Genomic DNA, 19,651 nt, shown 5'->3' with positions numbered 1-19,651 from the left:
GTTACCTCATCCACACGACCCTGATCTCTGTTACCTCATCCACACGACCCTGACATATGTTCCTCATCCACACGACCCTGATATATGTTCCTCATCCACACGACCCTGATCTCTGTTACCTCATCCACACGACCCTGATCTCTGTTCCTCATCCACACGACCCTGATCTCTGTTACCTCATCCACACGACCCTGATATATGTTCCTCATCCACACGACCCTGATATATGTTCCTCATCCACACGACCCTGATATATGTTCCTCATCCACACGACCCTGATCTCTGTTACCTCATCCACACGACCCTGATCTCTGTTACCTCATCCACACGACCCTGATCTCTGTTCCTCATCCACACGACCCTGATATATGTTCCTCATCCACACGACCCTGATCTCTGTTCCTCATCCACATGACCCTGATATATGTTCCTCATCCACATGACCCTGATGTTCCTCCGGCTAAAAGTTGTATTTTTTCAATGGAGGTTGTGATGATCATGATGATGCAGAGGGATTATACTACCACAGCCCTATCTCTCTCTCTCACACACACACACACACACACACACACACACACACACACACACACACACACACACACACACACACACACACACACACACACACACACACACACACACACACACACACACACCTCTTCATGTGAGTCTCTTGCAAATGAATCTGTCTGCTCACGTCAGAGAGGCTCTTCAGACCCTCTCCCTCGAGAACAGTCAGCTGACGGAATGTTAAAGCAAAACACCTCCAATAGCAGCCAAGTGAAACGTGGAGCACCTCAGGACGTGTGGAGGGAGGAACTAGTAGGTACTTGAATGGATACAACCTTGGTGGGTATTTAAAAAGCTGAAGTTATTGTACACGATGACAGCAAGTCATGTGATGTGATGGTTATGTGAGGTGTGGAGGGCATTGCAAGGGTGAATTGTAAGAGCACTTCTGAGTGAATGCTGTGAGTTTATTGAGCTCTGAGGGAATAGTTTGAAGCACTTTAGAAGGTAGAAGGACAACGAGAAGTACTGTAGTTTGGGCAGCAATGCAGGTTATATAATTGAAATGACTCAATTTGCTGAGTTTAATGAGGATCCATAAGGTTCAGTTAATAAAAGTCTGAATACCATTAAACCACACATTACATGACCAAAAGTATGTGGACACCTGCTCGTCGAACATCTCATTACAAAATCATGGGCATTAACATGGAGTTGGTCCCCCCTTTGCTGCTATAACAGCCTCCACTCTTCTGGGAAGGCTTTCCACTAGATGTTGGAACATTGCTGCGGGGACTTGCTTCCATTCAGCCACAAGAGCATTAGTGAGGTCGGGCACTGATGTTGGGCGATTAGGCCTGGCTCGCAGTCGGCGTTCCAATTCATCCCAAAGTTGTTTGCAGTCGGCGTTCCAATTCATCCCAAAGTTGTTTGACGGGTTTGATGTCAGGGCTCTGTCAAATTCTTCCAAACCATTTCTGTATGGACCTCGCTTTGTGCACGGGGGCATTGTCATGCTGAAACAGGAAAGGGCCTTCCCCAAACTCTAGCCACAAGCTATAAACACAGAATCGTCATTCTATGCTGTAGCAGTAATATTTCCCTACACTAGTACTAAGGGGCCAAGCCCGAACCATGAAAAACAGCCCAAGACCATTATTCCTCCTCCACCAAACTTTACAGTTGGCACTATGCATTTGGGCAGGTAGCGTTCTCCTGTCATCCACCAAATCCAGATTTGTCTGTTGGACTTTCAAATGGTGAAGCGTGATTCATCACTCCAGAGAAACCGTTTCCTGCTCCAGAGTCCAATGGCGATGAGCTTTACATGACTCCAGCCGTCGTTTGGCATTGCAAATTGTGATCTTAGGCTTGTGTGTGGCTGCTCGGCCATGGAAACCCATTTCATGAAGCTCCCGACGAACAGTTCTTGTGCTGACGTTGCTTCCAGAGGCAGTTTGGAACTCGGTAGTGAGTGTTGCAACCGAGGACAGACGATTTTCACACGCTACGCGCTTCAGCACTCGGCGGTCCTGTTCTGAGAACTTGTGTGGACTACCACTTTGCGGATGAGCCGTTGTTGCTCCTAGACTTTTTCACTTCCCAATAACAGCCCTTACAGTTGACCAGGGCAGCTCTAGCAGGGCAGACATTTGATGAACTGACTTGTTGGATGGTGCTACATTGAAAGTCACTGAGCTCTTCAGTAAGGCCATTCTACTGCCAATGTTTGTCTATGGAGATTGCATGGCTGTTTACTCGATTGTATACACCTGTCAGCAACGGGTGTGGCTGAAATAGAATCCACTAATTTAAAGGGGTGTCCACATACTAATGTATATACAGTGTATCTGAAATACCGGTATTAAATTCCCTGTATAAATTCCCACCAATACATATTATTACATTTCTGTAACTGAGTAGGCCTGTTGACATGTTGTTGATACGCAGCGTTATTATTTAACGCCTGCCACTGCTTTGGCGTTAACTTTGCGTGCCACCAGGACCTTAACCTGCCCGTGACGTGTTGGGATGGGCGTCCTGATCAATGGCCCGATTTTTTTTTTTTTTAATCACTATACCAGGAGGAGCCGAGCCACGCCAGTAGACGCATTTACCACCGGCGGCGTCTCTTCTCTGCCATAAGCGAGACAGAGAACTGCGACTAAGATTCTGCGGCTCCTCAGTGGTGGGTTCAGGTTGTGAGTCATCACCGGTGGTTGTAACCCCTTATCTTCCGCGAGAGACGGATGTAGTAGGATAACTCCCTGTCACGCCTTATTTTTCTGATAATACCATTAGACTAATGCAAATCACTGCAATGGATGTCAACAGACATCTGTGATTCCTATGGTTGTAGTTGTTATGGTTAAGCTATTGCTTACTGCTTGAGGAAATGTGTGCCTCATTAGCAAATTAATATTTACAAGAACTGCAATCTTAATGGGGAGGTAAATGAAGCTATACAATTAAATGCTGTAAGAAGTGATTTCATAGTGATAACTATTGGCTTTCACAAAGCTAATTGGGACAAGCCCAAAAATAACCCACCACTTTTCCAAAGGGAGTTATGAATAGCGCTTGAATAATAATTAGCCAGAAACAGCTAGAAACAGCTAATATCCAGCTCTATTTTAAGCACACTGCATTTTCTTAGCATGCTATATCATAAGCCTAAAATCATGTATTATGGATTTCCAAAGGCTGGGTATTGCGTGCGTACTGCTGTGATGACGCGCGAGTCAGGTGTCGCCTCATATATCACCCGGCGCTGTCCTGGTGCTGAAAACAGAATCACCCGCGCCACGGCTGGGAGGAGATGCTATACACGTTTACTACTGTCGTCTGAGCTACTTGCCAAAAGGTAAAAACTCATGCATGTCTTTTATTTTTCAAACAAAGATTACGATGTTTGTAAGTTATTTGTGGGCTTTCTAGCATTCCATGTTTAGATTTTCTCTCTCAAGTTCTCATCTCTTATCAGATCTCGGCAATGGCTTGAAATGGATTTGAATAAATGATAGCGGTGTGCATGTTGTTGTGATGCATGTCAAATAGTCTAATGCATTTTGTCATTGGGCAACATTGAGATGTGAATGAATTATTATTATTATATCCTTCAGAAAAGTGTTTAATCGAGATGGTTTGGAGAAAGGCAGCCACAAGCGGAAAAGGTTGCCCTGACAACGGGCAGTGACTCATCATGTGATGTAGTCTAGTCATTTAAAAACAGTGATTCACAAATATAGCTCACTTTTCCTTGGTGGGTGATTATATCCTGCTCTCGCTATAACCTACTTTTTATCATTTGTGCATTGAGTCATAGCATTCGTCACTTATAAGGGTTATCAATGAACTCGGCATGAATTGAAACCCAGATTTTTCATTAAAATAATCATTTGCATTGGAGTGTGGTGGTAACATCCTTAAAGAGTTAGAATCTCAGATCAAAATGTAAAAAACGTGCAGGCATATTATTGTGTTAAACTCAGCTCTCTCTCTCTCGATATGAAGATGCTGTCACTCCCCAAGCTATCCACGGGGAAAACTGTTGTTCTCGCCTGCCTCCTCCATGCGTGCGCGTCCCTCCCCCGCCATCACAGGCTCAGAGGCGGGGAGTCAGAGGACCGGCAACCCGCTGCATACCCACCCAGCTCAGACATGATCAAAGCCCTGGAGTACATCGAGAGCCTGAAGCAGCGGACAGACGGGGGCAGAGAGCGAGAAGAGCCAACAAGAGACTATGATGAGGTCGAAAAGTTCCACATCCTCCTCCAGCTCGCTTCTCTCCAGGACGAAGGCGCACCCGAAAGGCAGTCTCCCTCGCCAACCCAGAGGCAGCAAGACATCCCGGCTGAGCAGCTGGTGAGAGCCTTGCTCAGGACCCTCCAGGAGCAGCCCGCTAGTCCCCCCAGACCCGCTCCCGTGGTGCCGGGGAACGAACGTCGCACGCACAGGTACCAATCGGTGAACACAGGCAGCCCCGTAAGCGCACCTGCCTACGGTGGCTTCCCGAGGCCGCACAAGAAGTACCCGCTGATGTTCGAGGACGAGGAGAATAGGGACAGCGCCAAGCGCGCTACGGAGGACCTGGACGAACAATACACCCCTCAGAGCCTTGCCAACCTGCGCTCCATCTTCGAAGAGCTGGAGAAACTATCCACATCCAACGGCCAGAAGCGCGGAATCTTTGATGATGATGATGATGATTTATTCAGTCTGAGGAACCTGGCCTACGAGGATGTGGCGGGTGGGGAGGAGTGGATTCCTTTAGAAGAGCAGGTCGAGACGGAGGAGGTGGTAAACGGGAGCCACGAGGAGTTCGACAGGGCTCTGGAGCAGAACTATGACGAGGATGAAGAGGAGGAAGGCGATGGAATGCAGGTGCAGCGCAGAGCCAGCCAGGACAAAGAGGACCCAGAGGACGATACTAAACTAGTGGATTATTACCTGTTGAAGATACTGGAGATGAGTGAACATGAGACAGCAAAGAGGCAAGCTGGAGAGCAAAAAAATAGAGTGATTCGCCACCCCCTGGTCGACCCCCAGGCCCTGAACGAGCTGTTAGAGATCTCCCTCAAGCTCCACATCCCCCCGGAGGACCTCATCGATATGCTAATCACCGAGGAGATCAGAAAACTAGACCGTCACCCGCAAGCCTCTTCCCGCTACAGGACCAAACCGAAGATCAGATACTATAGTCGGAGACTGCCAGTCAAAAACGCTCCTGAGGACATGGACGAGGAAGACTTCTTGAAAATCATTGAAATGGAAACCATCAGCAACGACTATCCTGTGAGTCGGAGGCCGCTCAAAAGCGTCTCTGTCCCGGCCAGGGTTTCAGCACCACCCGCCCCGGCGAGAGTTTCAGCACCAGCGGCTCCTCCAAAAATCCCATCTCAGTCCGGCCGAAGGGAAAACTTGTTTATGTCGGAGCTCAACAAGATGCCTTTTAGGAGAGAAGCTGATGACGATGACGAGGCGGACGAAGACGAGATAACAACATTTCTGGCGGCCAAAATATTAACGGAGTACCCTAGCACCATCAGCAAACGCGACACCCAGTCTCAGGCGAACGGACAGTTTCCTTATGAGCTATACGAACAAGCCATGAAAGATTACTTTGACCAAGCGGACAGTGAGAAAGCAGGCACGCTGACAAAGAGAGATTCAGTTGCTAACGAGGAGGTAGTGGCGTCCACGGAGACGCAGGTGAAAGATGAGGTAAAGCCAGAGACCGCGGCTCCAGAGTCCGAGAAAGAGGAGGAAAAGGAGCGTCGCGGAAAACCATTTGCTGGAATGTAAGCTAAGATCTGAGGTCAAGCACGACATCCTCTACTGAAATATTAATAAGTCATGTTTATACTATCTCAAAATTACCCGTCTGCTGGACATACTCTGGTTTACATAAAATGTGTATATACATGAAGTAACATACATGAATTATATCAGTGTGCTGGGCATGGAGGCAAAGTGTGTTGTGTAAACATCTGGGTTTGTGAGTTTCCAATCTTGTAACATTGTGAAAATGTAATTCCCTGATATAGGCTAGAGTAAGACCGTCACCGTCCTGCCTTCCAACCCTGTAACGCTGCAAGCTCTGTAATCGCTGAACTCTCTCTATTGTTGTGGTATATATGCTCATTTTTAAACCATTTTGTACGTGTTTAATAATGTGTGACGAGTTGGAGATGAATAAAGCATTAGCGGTATTTTTCTTCTTGCTGCGTTCTGGTTTTTTTGTGTTTTTTTTAATAAAACACTGATCACTACAACAGTGATCAGAAATGCCTTCTGAATGATCATACATTGACTGACAGTGATGATTAGATATTGATGATCAGATATACCTTCTGAATGAAGCTTGATTCCACAATGAAAGTGTGAGAAGTACATTTTTCACATCCCTCTTGAGCAAGCTTGAACCTGTGGACAATTCCCGAGGCAGAATCAACACAAACTCCAGGTAAGATTATAAAGAAAGTAAAGTGTCTGTCTATAAATTCATAATTCTACTGATTGTGGTCGTTTTATTCATGTTTATCTAGTTTGTTTTCAAACTTCAGCACCATGGACAGCTTCCGTGGATAAAACGTCAAAAATAATGATGAACATCAAATAGTCTGGTCTACACCAGAAACACAAATCACCAGAGGCTTCTGTATCAAAATACACATTTTAATTCCAAAGTCTTCAACATTCAAGATCTATAATTAGTTATATAAAACAAAATAACAGTGACATTCACCCAGAGAAATAATCACTCCCTTTCCAAGAAGGTGTAATCCTACACCAAGTCACACAGAGAAAGACTAGTCTACAAGATACATTTAAAACACAACTTCAAATACATATTTCTAAAAAGGCACTTGTTAAAATGTCAATACAGTGTACATGTTTGAAAATAATAATAATCTGAGTATTGATTATAAAGTACTTGTTGGGGATATATTATGATTGTCATAACCACAGTTTTCAGTAACTTCAGTGTACATCAACGATCCAGAGGGATGGGTGATCATACAGTATTAATATACATTTGATAATAGCCCAATCAATGAGCGTCTTCCACCAATTTATTGGTCATCATGTTATTGTCCTATTTGCAGAAACAAGATACATTTCACTGAACCTCCCTATTTAAAAACACACCCTCATTCTACAACTCACAACTCCATCGTTCTGTACAGTAGTAAGACCTCCACTTCTGTATTGTCCAGAATCCTTCTGGTGTGTGTGTAGATCCATTTCCCCCAGTGTTAGAATGCAGGCTTGCTCATGTATTCCTCCATGGTCTAGAGCGGAGAGACGGAGGGACAGGTGAAACGTGTGATCTCCATATCAACAAGCCTTGTCCTAATGTGATGAATATTCCTAGCCACACCTACATAACATCTAACCACAGAAGTAGAATGATTTTCATTCTAATTGGATGCATGTTACATCCGTGCAGAAGACATAGGAACGTAGAGCGCCAACACAATGTAGACTACTACGCTACGATCATCATCATCAACCTTTCTGTCCACATTCAAGTCTATCCCAGCTCCAGACCAAAATCACTGTTGTCAATCTCAGCCTATAGCAATGATGATGAAGGGTGGTGAGGAAGATTAAAACAAGCGTGATGATGCAACAACTTCAGATAGCATGCACGTGCATCAGACTAGATCAAAAAAGTTTGTTTTATTCCCCCGAAGCAAGAAGATGGTGTGAAACCAGAGAAGGCCATGCAGAGTGTGACTCTGGCTTGGTGCGTCTATAGCGCCACCGAGAGCTGAGGACAGACGGACAATACAGGAAGCAGACAGATACTGCCAACGCTCAGACTTACAGCAACTGAAGAACAAAGGAAATAGAAGGATAATCTCCATCAGTCTCTCAGTCTGAGAGAGAGAGAAGAGAGAGAGAGAAGAGAGAGAGAGAGAGAGAGAGAGAGAGGAGACAGAGAGACAGAGAGAGAGACAGAGAGAGAGAGAGACAGAGAGAGAGAGAGAGAGAGAGAGAGACAGAGAGAGAAGAGAGAGAGACAGAGAGAGAGACAGAGAGAGAAGAGAGAGACAGAGAGAGAAGAGAGAGAGACAGAGAGAGAGACAGAGAGAGAAGAGAGAGAGAGAGAGAGTGAGAGAGAGACAGAGAGACAGAGAGAGAGAGAGACAGAGAGACAGAGAGAGAGAGAGACAGAGAGACAGAGAGAGAGAGAGACAGAGAGAGAGACAGAGAGAGAGACAGAGAGAGAGACAGAGAGAGAGACAGAGAGAGAGAGATAGAGACAGAGAGAGAGACAGAGACAGAGAGACAGAGAGAGAGAGACAGAGAGAGACAGAGAGAGACAGAGAGAGACAGAGAGAGAGAGAGAGAGAGAGAGAGAGAGAGAGAATAGGTCCATCAGTATTGGCACCAGGTAATATGGTTCATGAAGGGAAGCCTGTTAGTGGAGATAGACAGGAGAGCTCACCAGGAAGTCAGTTAGCTGCTGCACATTATCAACCCATGCTGAAACAGTAACACTTTCACCTGGTATTACAGGGTAAAATGCTACTTCAGAGTACCTACTATAAATAATTCATTCAAATTGGTAACTACTTGTTACAAAATGGTATAGCTATGCTTGTGTGTTCAATCTCAAATAAACAATAGGTTAATTATAGCTAATTATTATGTAATTACATATGTAAATACAAGATAAATATCAGACCGTAAGATAAAGCGTTTCCCATGTTGCTTCTAGACACTGATCATTCTCCCCCAAATAGTCTGAGCTAAGATTAGAGGCAGAAATACTGATCCTAGATAAGATCGGAGGCAGAAATACTGATCCTAGATAGGATCGGAGGCAGAAATACTGATCCTAGATAAGATCGGAGGCAGAAATACTGATCCTAGATAAGATCGGAGGCAGAAATACTGATCCTAGATAAGATCGGAGGCAGAAATACTGATCCTAGATAAGATCGGATGCAGAAATACTGATCCTAGATAAGATCGGAGGCAGAAATACTGATCCTAGATAAGATCGGAGGCAGAAATACTGATCCTAGATAAGATCGGATGCAGAAATACTGATCTTAGATCAGTGCCTACGGGGCAGGTTCTACCCTGAGCGTGGCAGTATTCTCACCTCCTGTAGCATGTCCGAGGCCTCGACGGAGCGGGCCACCACTAGTTTGGACGTCTCCTGTACCTCTCCCCCTAATAGAAACTCATCCAGGATGAAGTAGGCCTTTTCAAAGTTAAAGATGATGTCCAGCTCACACACCTGCGTGGGTAAAGGAAGAGGAATTCACCCAACGTTCAAGTCTGTCCAGTCTAGCAGGAATCATTTTACTGTGTGTTAAATAATATCGACTACGCAGGCAGAGCAGTTTCAGTCTGAGTTTGGGAAGAGATAGGTTGAAAGGGAAGGAAATATGTGACAGAGAGAGAGATCAACTGAAATAAAGAAAGGTTACCCTTTACGTACGTTGCCAAAATACTTGTCCAACAGCTCCACATAGCGATGCAGCATCTCCAAGGCTAGAAGTTCATTCTCCTCAGCATCCAAACCACAGCAGAAATACAGACTGGCATACCTACAGTTAGAGAGGTGGGTGGGGGGGGGGTAACGGGGCAATACAGCATTACAGTTAGAGAGGTGGGTGGGTGGGGGTGGTAACAGGGCAATACAGCATTACAGTTAGAGAGGTGGGTGGGGGTGGTAACGGGGCAATACAGCATTACAGTTAGAGAGGTGGGTGGGGGGGTAACAGGGCAATACAGCATTACAGTTAGAGAGGTGGTTGGGGGGGGGGGGTAACAGGGCAATACAGCATTACAGTTAGAGAGAGAGGTGGGTGGGGGGGGTAACAGGGCAATACAGCATTACAGTTAGAGAGAGAGGTGGGGTGGGGGGGGTAACAGGGCAATACAGCATTACAGTTAGAGAGAGAGGTGGGTGGGGGGGTAACAGGGCAATACAGCATTACAGTTAGAGAGAGGTGGGTGGGGGGGGTAACAGGGCAATACAGCATTACAGTTAGAGAGGTAGGTGGGGGGGTAACAGGGAAATACAGCATTACAGTTAGAGAGAGGTGGGGTGGGGGGGTAACAGGGCAATACAGCATTACAGTTAGAGAGTGGTGGGTGGGGGGGGTAACAGGGCAATACAGCATTACAGTTAGAGAGGTGGGTGGGGGGGGTAACAGGGCAATACAGCATTACAGTTAGAGAGCGAGGTGGGTGGGGGGGGGGGGTAACAGGGCAATACAGCATTACAGTTAGAGAGGTGGTTGGGGGGGTAACAGGGCAATACAGCATTACAGTTAGAGAGAGTTGTGCGTGAGGGGGTAACAGGGCAATACAGTTAGAGAGAGGTGGGGGGGGGGGGGGGGGGGGGGGGGTAACAGGGCAATACAGCATTACAGTTAGAGTGGTGAGTGGGGGGTAACAGGGCAATACAGCATTACAGTTAGAGAGAGGTGGGTGGGGGGGGGGTAACAGGGCAATACAGCATTACAGTTAGAGTAGTGGGTGGGGGGGTAACAGGGCAATACAGCATTACAGTTAGAGAGGTGGTTGGGGGGGTAACAGGGCAATACAGCATTACAGTTAGAGAGGTAGGTGGGGGGGTAACAGGGCAATACAGCATTACAGTTAGAGAGGTGGATGGGGGGGGGGTAACAGGGCAATACAGCATTACAGTTAGAGAGGTGGGTGGGGGGGATAACAGGGCAATACAGCATTACAGTTAGAGAGGTGGGTGGGGGGGTAACAGGGCAATACAGCATCACAGTTAGAGAGGTGGGTGGGGAGGTAACAGGGCAATACAGCATTACAGTTAGAGAGGTGGGTGGGGGGTAACAGGGCAATACAGCATTACAGTTAGAGAGGTGGGTGGGGGGGTAACAGGGCAATACAGCATTACAATTAGAGAGGTGGGTGGGGGGGTAACAGGGCAATACCGCATTACAGTTAGAGAGGTGGGTGGGGGGGGTAACAGGGCAATACAGCATTACAGTTAGAGAGGTGGGTGGGGGGGTAACAGGGTAATACATCATTACAGTTAGAGAGGTGGGTGGGGGGGGTAACAGGGTAATACATCATTACAGTTAGAGAGGTGGGTGGGGGGGGGTAACAGGGCAATACAGCATTACAGTTAGAGAGGTGGGTGGAGGGGTAACAGGGCAATACAGCATTACAGTTAGAGAGGTGGGTGGGGGGGTAACAGGGCAATACAGCATTACAGTTAGAGAGGTGGGTGGGGGGGGGGGGTGTAACAGGGCAATACAGCATTACAGTTAGAGAGGTGGGGGGGGGGGTAACAGGGCAATACAGCATTACAGTTAGAGAGGTAGGTGGGGGGGTAACAGGGCAATACAGCATTACAGTTAGAGAGGTGGGTGGGGGGGTAACAGGGCAATACAGCATTACAGTTAGAGAGGTGGGTGGGGGGGGTAACAGGGCAATACAGCATTACAGTTAGAGAGGTGGGTGGGGGGGTAACAGGGCAATACAGCATTACAGTTAGAGAGGTGGGTGGGGGGGGTAACAGGGCAATACAGCATTACAGTTAGAGAGGTGGGTGGGGGGGGTAACAGGGCAATACAGCATTACGTTAGAGAGGTGGGTGGGGGGGTAACAGGGCAATACAGCATTACAGTTAGAGAGGTGGGTGGGGGGGGTAACAGGGCAATACAGCATTACAGTTAGAGAGGTGGGTGGGGGGGGGGTAACAGGGCAATACAGCATTACAGTTAGAGAGGTGGGTGGGGGGGGGTAACAGGGCAATACAGCATTACAGTTAGAGAGGTGGGTGGGGGGGGGGGGTAACAGGGCAATACAGCATTACAGTTAGAGAGGTGGGTGGGGGGGGGTAACAGGGCAATACAGCATTACAGTTAGAGGAGGTGGGTGGGGGGGGGGGGATAACAGGGCAATACAGCATTACAGTTAGAGAGAGGTGGGTGGGGGGGTAACAGGGCAATACAGCATTACAGTTAGGAGAGGTGGGTCGGGGGGGTAACAGGGCAATACAGCATTACAGTTAGAGAGTGGGGGGGGTAACGGGCAATACAGCATCAGTTAGAGAGGGGTGGTGGGTAACAGGGCAATACAGCATTACAGTTAGAGAGGTGGGTGGGGGGGGTAACAGGGCAATACAGCATTACAGTTAGAGGGGGGGTGGGGGGGTAACAGGGCAATACAGCATTACAGTTAGAGAGGTGGGTGGGGGGGTAACAGGGCAATACAGCATTACAGTTAGAGAGGTGGGTGGGGGGGGTAACAGGGTCAATTCAGCATTACAGTTAGAGAGGTGGGTGGGGGGTAACAGGGCAATCAGCATTACAGTTAGAGAGGTGGGTGGGGGGTAACAGGGCAATACAGCATTACAGTTAGAGAGGTGGGTGGGGGGGTAACAGGGCAATACAGCATTACAGTTAGAGAGGTGGGTGGGGGGGGGTAACAGGGGTGGGGGGGTTATTTAATATGAAGAAGAGGAAACCACTAAGAATTTGACATGCAATCTGAGATAAATAGTAAGCAAATAGAGTTCTCCTCTTCACTTCCTCCCCTCCTCACCTCTTGTAGACGATCTTCAGGTCTTTCCTCCCCTCCTCACCTCCTCCTCCCCTCCTCACCTCTTGCAGACGATCTTCAGGTCTTTCCTCCCCTCCTCACCTCCTCCTCCCCTCCTCACCTCTTGCAGACGATCCTCAGGTCTTTCCTCCCCCTCCTCCCCTCCTCCTCCTCCTCCTCTCCCCCCCACCTCTTGTAGACGATCCTCAGGTCTCCCCCCCCCTCCCCTCCTCATGTAGACGATCTTCAGGTCTTTCCTCCCCCTCCTCCCTCCCTCCCTCACCTCTTGTAGATGATTTTCAGGTCTCCCCCCCCCTCCTCACCTCTTGTAGACGATCTTCAGGTCTTTCCAGTGCAGGAAGTTGCAGGAGCGTGGTTTCCGTGCCAACACCATGGTGGTCATGTCCCTGGTGATCTTCTTCTTCTCTCGCTCGGGGATGGGCGTGAACCACTTCTGGAGGCGGAGCTTGCCCTGGCGACTGAAGAGGAGCAGGAACCGCATCTGAAAGGACGAGATGGGTTAGGAGAGGACATGCAGAGAGGAGAGAAAAATATAGGGCATAACGCTGGGTTCCAATATTTATCTTTCAAACCTTCATTCAGGTAGTTAGGTGAAAACCCTGGAATGAGTAGGTGTGTCCATACTGTTGACTGGTACTGTTTACAGTTGAAGTCGGAAGTTTACCTACACCTTAGCCAAATACATTTAAACTCAGTTTTTCACAATTCCTGACATTTAATCCTAGTAAAAATGTCCCGTCTTAGGTCAGTTAGGATCACCACTTTATTTTAAGAATGTGAAATGTCAGAATAATAGTAGAGAGAATTATTTATTTCTGCTTTTATTTCTTTCATCACATTCCCAGTGGGTCAGAAGTTTACATACACTCAATTAGTATTTGGTAGCATTGCCTTTAAATTGCTTAACTTGGGTCAAACGTTTCAGTTAGCCTTCCACAAGCTTCCCACAATAAGTTGGGTGAATTGTGGCCCATTCCTCCTGACAGAGCTGGTGTAACTGAGTCAGGTTTGTAGTCCTCCTTGCTCGCACACACTTTTTCAGTTCTGCCAACAGATTTTCTATAAGATTGAGGTCAGGGCTTTGTGATGGCCACTCCAATACCTTGACTTTGTTGTCCTTAAGCCATTTTGCCACAACTTTGGAAGTATGCTTGGGGTCATTGTCCATTTGGAAGACCCATTTGCGACCAAGCTTTAATTTCCTGACTGATGTCTTGAGATGTTGCTTCAATATATCCACATATTTTCCTGCCTCATGATGCCATCTATTTTGTGAAGTGCACCAGTCCCTCCTGCAGCAAAGCACCCCCACAACATGATGCTGCCACCCCCGTGCTTCACGGTTGGGATGGTGTTCTTCGGCTTGCAAGCCTCTCCAATTTTTCCACCAAACATAATGGCCAAACAGTTCTATTTTTGTTTCATCGGACCAGAGGACATTTCTCCAAAAAGTACGATCTTTGTCCCCATGTGCAGTTGCAAACCGTAGTCTGGCTCTTTTATGGCGGTTTTGGAGCAGTGGCTTCTTCCTTGCTTAGCGGCCTTTCAGGTTATGTCGATATAGGACTCGTTTTACTGTGAATATAGATACTTTTGTACCCGTTTCCTCCAGCATCTTCACAAGGTCATTTGCTGTTGTTCTGGGATTGATTTGCACTTTTCGCACCAAAGTACGTTCATCTCTAGGAGACAGAACGCATCTCCTTCTTGAACGGTATGACGGCTGTGTGGTCCCATGGTGTTTATACTTCTGTACTATTGTTTGTACAGATGAATGTGGTACCTTCAGGCGTTTGGAAATTGCTCCCAAGGATGAACCAGACTTGGGTTTTTTTCTGAGGTCTTGGCTGATTTCTTTTGATTTTCCCATGATGTCAAGCAAAGAGGAACTGAGTTTGAAGGTAGGCCTTGAAATACATCCACAGGTACACCTCCAATTGACTCAAATGATGTCAATTAGCCTATCAGAAGCTTCTAAAGCCATGAGATCATTTTCTGGAATTTCCCAATCTGTTTAAAGGCACAGTCAACTTAGTGTATGTAAACTTCTGACCCACTGGAATTGTGATACAGTGAATTATAAGTGAAATAATCTGTCTGTAAACAATTTTTGAAAAAATGACTTGTGTTATGCACAAAGTAGATGTCCTAACCGACTTGCCAAACTATAGTTTGTTAACAAGAAATTTGTGGGGTGGTTGAAAAACGAGTATTAATGACTCCAACCTAAGTGTCTGTTCACTTCCGACTTCAACTGTATAGTACTGTATATAATACCAGCTTGGACACACCTACTCATTCAAAAGGTTTTTCTTTATTTTGATTCTGATTACAGTGACAGTTTTTTTGTAATCCGATTACATGTAAACTGATGAGATGTAATCATTACTCCCCTGTACCCAACCTCTTTCATTTAGTAATACTGTTTTGCTTCCAAGAGAATTCAAGAGACGTGTTAGTGCTGTTTAGAGAGTGTGTTTCCTTGCTTTGTTCAGCTGGATGTCCAATTTGATATTCATTAGAACTAAGCCAATGGGGTCAAGTGATCTCTGGTTTCATCTTCCTGCTATTGTTGACTTCAGAGGACCACAGCTGACTGGAATATCTGGACAAGCTTTCTCTGAGGATATGTGTTGTTGTCAACTGTTAAACTGAGCCGGCGATGCCAGCAAAGCCATACAGAATACACAATATAGAAATTAATGAACTTAATAGAAATGTGTTTTTTTCTTAACCTTGCACTGCAGATGTGTATAGTTGTTAATGAATGGCAGCAAAGCCATTGATATTTCAGGGATTTGAGGCATCGTTGGTCTGACAGTGGGACAGAGAGTAGGATACATAAATAACATAGGATTAGAATTAAAACCTTATACCTTTCTAAATTTAGAGACATACAGCGAAAGTACAGTGCCTTCAGAAAGTATTCACACCCCTTGATTTTTTCCACATCTTGTTGTGTTACAGCCTGAAATTAAAATGGATCAAATGTAGATTTTGTGTCACTGGCCTTCACACAATACCCCATAATGTCAAAGCGGAATTATGTGTTTAGAAACTTTTTTTAAATGTATTAAACATGTAAATCTGAAATGTCTTGAAATGAATCAATAAGTATTTAACCCATTTGTTATGGCAAGCCTAAATATGCTGAACAAGTCACATGGACTCTAGAATAGTGTAACATGATTGTTGAATGACTACCTCACCTCTGTACCCAACACATTTATCTGTAAGGGCCCTCAGTTGAGCAGTGAATTTCAAACACAGATTCAACCACAAAGACCAGGGAGGTTTTTTATTTGACCTTTATTTAACTGGGCAAGTCAGTTAAGAATTTCAATGACGGCATAGGAACAGTGTTCAGGGGCAGAACAACAGATATGTACCTTGTCAGCTCGGGGATTCGAACTTGCAACCTTTCAGTTACTAGTCCAACGCTCTAACCACTAGGCTACGCTGCTGCCCCGATGCCTCACAAAGATGGAGCTATATACAGGGAGTACCAGATCAATGTGGAGCTATATACAGGGAGTACCAGTACCAGATCAATGTGGAGCTATATACAGGATGTACCAGTACCAGATCAATGTGAGGCTATATACAGGATGTACCAGATCAATGTGGAGCTATATACAGGATGTACCAGTACCAGATCAATGTGAGGCTATATACAGGATGTACCAGATCAATGTGGAGCTATATACAGGGAGTACCAGATCAATGTGGAGCTATATACAGGGAGTACCAGTACCAGATCAATGTGGAGCTATATACAGGATGTACCAGTACCAGATCAATGTGAGGCTATATACAGGATGTACCAGATCAATGTGGAGCTATATACAGGTATTACCAGTACCAGATCAATGTGGAGCTATATACAGGATGTACCAGTACCAGATCAATGTGAGGCTATATACAGGATGTACCAGATCAATGTGGAGCTATATACAGGGAGTACCAGATCAATGTGGAGCTATATACAGGGAGCACCAGTACCAGATCAATGTGGAGCTATATACAGGGAGCACCAGTACCAGATCAATGTGGAGCTATATACAGGGAGTACCAGTACCAGATCAATGTGGAGCTATATACAGGGAGTACCAGTACCAGATCAATGTGGAGCTATATACAGGGAGTACCAGTACCAGATCAATGTGGAGCTATATACAGGGAGCACCAGTACCAGATCAATGTGCAGTTGCCGGAGAGGAAGGAAACCACTCAGGGATTTCACCATGAGGCCAATGGTGACGTTAAAACAGTTGCAGAGGTGCCACCTTTGGTCACGTAATGTTTACATATCTGCCAATCCTCATCTCATGTATATACTGTTTCCTATACTATTCTACGGTATCTCATTCACTTAATAATGTTTACATATCCTACATTACTCATCTCATATGTATATACTGTATTCTATACTATTCTACTGTATCTTAGTCCGTTCCGCTCTGATATCGCTCGTCCATATGTATATAGTCTTAATTCATTCCTACTTAGATTTGTGTGTATTGGGTATATGTTGTGTGGTTTGTTAGATATTACTTGTTAGATATTACTGCTCTGTCGGAGCTAGAAGAACAAGCATTTCACTACACCCACAATAACATCTGCTAACCACGTGTATGTGACCAATACAATGTGATTTGGATTAAGGGCTGTGATAGGATAAAACTGAGGATGGATCAACAAAATTGTAGTTACTCCACAATACTAACCTAAATGACAGAGTGAAAAGAAGGAAGCCTGTACAGAATACACATATTCCACAACATGCTTCCTGTTTACAATAAGGAACTAAAAAAGTTAAACTGCAAAAAAAAATGGCAAAGAAATGAACTTTATGCCCTGAATACAAAGCGTTATGTTATCCAACACAACACACCACTGAGTACCACTTCATATTTCAAGCATGGTGGTGGCTGCATCATGCTTGTCAGCGGCAAGGACAAGGGAGTTTTTTGGTTTGTTGATAAAAATAAAACAGAATAAAGCGCATGCAAAATCCTAGCAGAAAACCTGGTTCAGTCTGCTTTCCACCTGACACTAGGAGACACATTCATCATTCAGCAGGACAAAAACCTACAACACAAGGACAAATATACACTGGAGTTGCTTACTGAAATAACATCGGCCTAGTTACAGTTATGACTTAAATCGGCTTGAAAATCTATGGCAAGACTTGGAAATGGCTGTCTAGCAATGATCAACAACCAAAGTGAAGAATATTGTACAATCCAGGTGTGCAAAGCTCTTAGAGACCTACCAAGAAAGACTCCCAGCTGTAATCACTGACAAAGGTGATTCTAACATTTATTAACACAGGGGTGTGTTATTTATGTAAATTGAATATTTCTGTACTTAATTATCAATACATTTATTAAAATGTCTAAAAACATGTTTTCACTTTGTCATTATGGGGTATTGTGTCTAGATGGGTGAGAGAAAACATATATTTAATCCATTTTGAATTCAGGCTGTAACACAACAAATGTGGAATAAGTCAAGGGGTATGAATACTTTATGAAAACACTACTTACAGTTATTGAAAGGGCAAGGCAGTCCCAAATAGGCTATGACGCCTAAGCTGTATAAACATATCCCAGGTTGCAACTGTCACCGGGGCTGTGCAGAGTCACCTGCCAAGCGACAAGTGACGGAATATGTTCCACAGGATGGAAATACCCCTTACTTCCGACTGTCCCTTCCGCAGAAATACTGTCGCATACCCATTCAAAGCCCATCAAACATTTAGAATAAACGATGTATTTATATGAATATATTTATAGTGTATAGAGAGGGCAAACGATAAATGACAAATATACAGTTGCAACTGACTCAGAAATCCTAAACAAACACCTGGCAGCTAATTTACAGGTACAGTCTAGTGACTGTCAGAATATCTGTCTGACTCAATTCTAAATTAGAACAACGGGTTATGCACCGGGGAAAAAACGAAAACCAACACTAACTCACCACTTTGAGGATTTTTTGGGGATCGTTTTAAGTAAATAAAAGTTAGTGAAATAGTTTCACCTCGCACAGCGTGTGTGAAAACCGAAAGAGCGCATATCTGTGCTTGTTCCTCCAGAATGCCCGCTGACCTCCGAGCTGAACGGGTAAACTCCTCCCTGCCGGAGCCTGTGGGGAATAACCCTACGTCACCAGTTCTCTTTTTCTGGATTGGATGTGAGCTCTACACCTGTCCTCTTTTTCTGGATTGGATGTGAGCTCTACACCTGTTCTCTTTTTCTGGATTGGATGTGAGCTCTACACTTGTTCGAATGCTGCACCTTATGTTAGAAACGGAGGTGGTTACTGTACCAGGTGAGGCCTATTAGCATACTGATGCAAAATGAGCTAAATGAAAAGAGTTAAAAATACATTGCCAGTGTGGCTACTGAGTGGTAGGCTAAAGGTTATTAAGCAGTTTGCGTCATTGTTTTAGCCTTCATAAACTGTTCATGTGCAGGCGTTTCCCAAGAAATGAAAAAAGGAGCCTAAAGAATCAATGAATGAACGTGTCACCTGACATGGTGTTTCAGAGGCCTGTGCACTTCTTGTTCTTGGAAAAGACTTGAGGGGGCAGCACTACACAAAACAAATCAACCAGTAGGCACTTTTTCCCTGTCGCATTTGGACTGGCCACAACTCAGCTGGCTTTAGAGAGCAGAACACTTGAATATGAAAGCAGTGTCTTTCTATTGCAATATCATCTGGTTTCTCAAAGGAATTCACAAGGTCAGTTATTTGCAAAATGTTGACATACATAGTGTAAATGTGTTGTATTTTGTTTTGTGGGGGAAAGTAGGTTATTGAGGGTGCAGAAACTGTTTGCAAAGTCAAAGTGTTAACACTAACCTATGTGTGAGAGTATTATATGCTGGTCCTTGTTTCATGATCAGGATGAAATATTTGTCCTTTAATGATCATCTGTAATTGTCAAGGTTATTACTCTCACTGTAGGCTATATATTAATTTAGATCAACGTATGGCACCAGCAGACATACACAACCCCTGTTTTAACTCACATTACAATAGTCCCATTGACAGCACC

General features: G+C 45.1%; 2 protein-coding genes across 4 annotated transcripts; one reads left to right on the top strand and one right to left on the bottom strand.

The window, feature by feature from the left end:
- The first annotated feature begins 3,285 nt into the window (after positions 1-3,285).
- On the top strand, positions 3,286-6,221 carry scg2b (secretogranin II b). The gene is made up of 2 exons (XM_029705743.1): positions 3,286-3,373; positions 4,024-6,221. Exon 2 carries the CDS (start codon positions 4,024-4,026, stop codon positions 5,812-5,814), a length of 1,791 nt encoding a protein of 596 aa, XP_029561603.1. The 5' UTR covers positions 3,286-3,373; the 3' UTR covers positions 5,815-6,221.
- Positions 6,222-6,669: 448 nt separating this feature from the next.
- On the bottom strand, positions 6,670-18,741 carry LOC115157475 (AP-1 complex subunit sigma-3). 3 transcript variants are annotated; one of them, XM_029705744.1, is made up of 6 exons: positions 18,571-18,741; positions 15,321-15,399; positions 12,888-13,066; positions 9,473-9,581; positions 9,131-9,268; positions 6,670-7,304 (listed from the first exon to the last, which is right to left on the bottom strand). In XM_029705744.1, exons 2-6 carry the CDS (start codon positions 15,390-15,392, stop codon positions 7,269-7,271), a joined length of 534 nt encoding a protein of 177 aa, XP_029561604.1. In that variant the 5' UTR covers positions 15,393-15,399; positions 18,571-18,741; the 3' UTR covers positions 6,670-7,268. The 3 variants fall into 3 exon arrangements, with proteins under 3 accessions (XP_029561604.1, XP_029561606.1, XP_029561605.1); XM_029705746.1 differs by lacking the exon at positions 15,321-15,399 and adding an exon at positions 18,135-18,233 and having other exon boundaries at positions 18,571-18,740; XM_029705745.1 differs by lacking the exon at positions 15,321-15,399 and having other exon boundaries at positions 18,571-18,739.
- Between the last annotated feature and the right edge of the window lie 910 nt (positions 18,742-19,651).

Source organism: Salmo trutta, chromosome 21, assembly GCF_901001165.1.
Source record: "Salmo trutta chromosome 21, fSalTru1.1, whole genome shotgun sequence".
Lineage (NCBI taxonomy): Eukaryota > Metazoa > Chordata > Actinopteri > Salmoniformes > Salmonidae > Salmo > Salmo trutta.
This window is presented reverse-complemented; position numbering and strand designations above follow the sequence as displayed.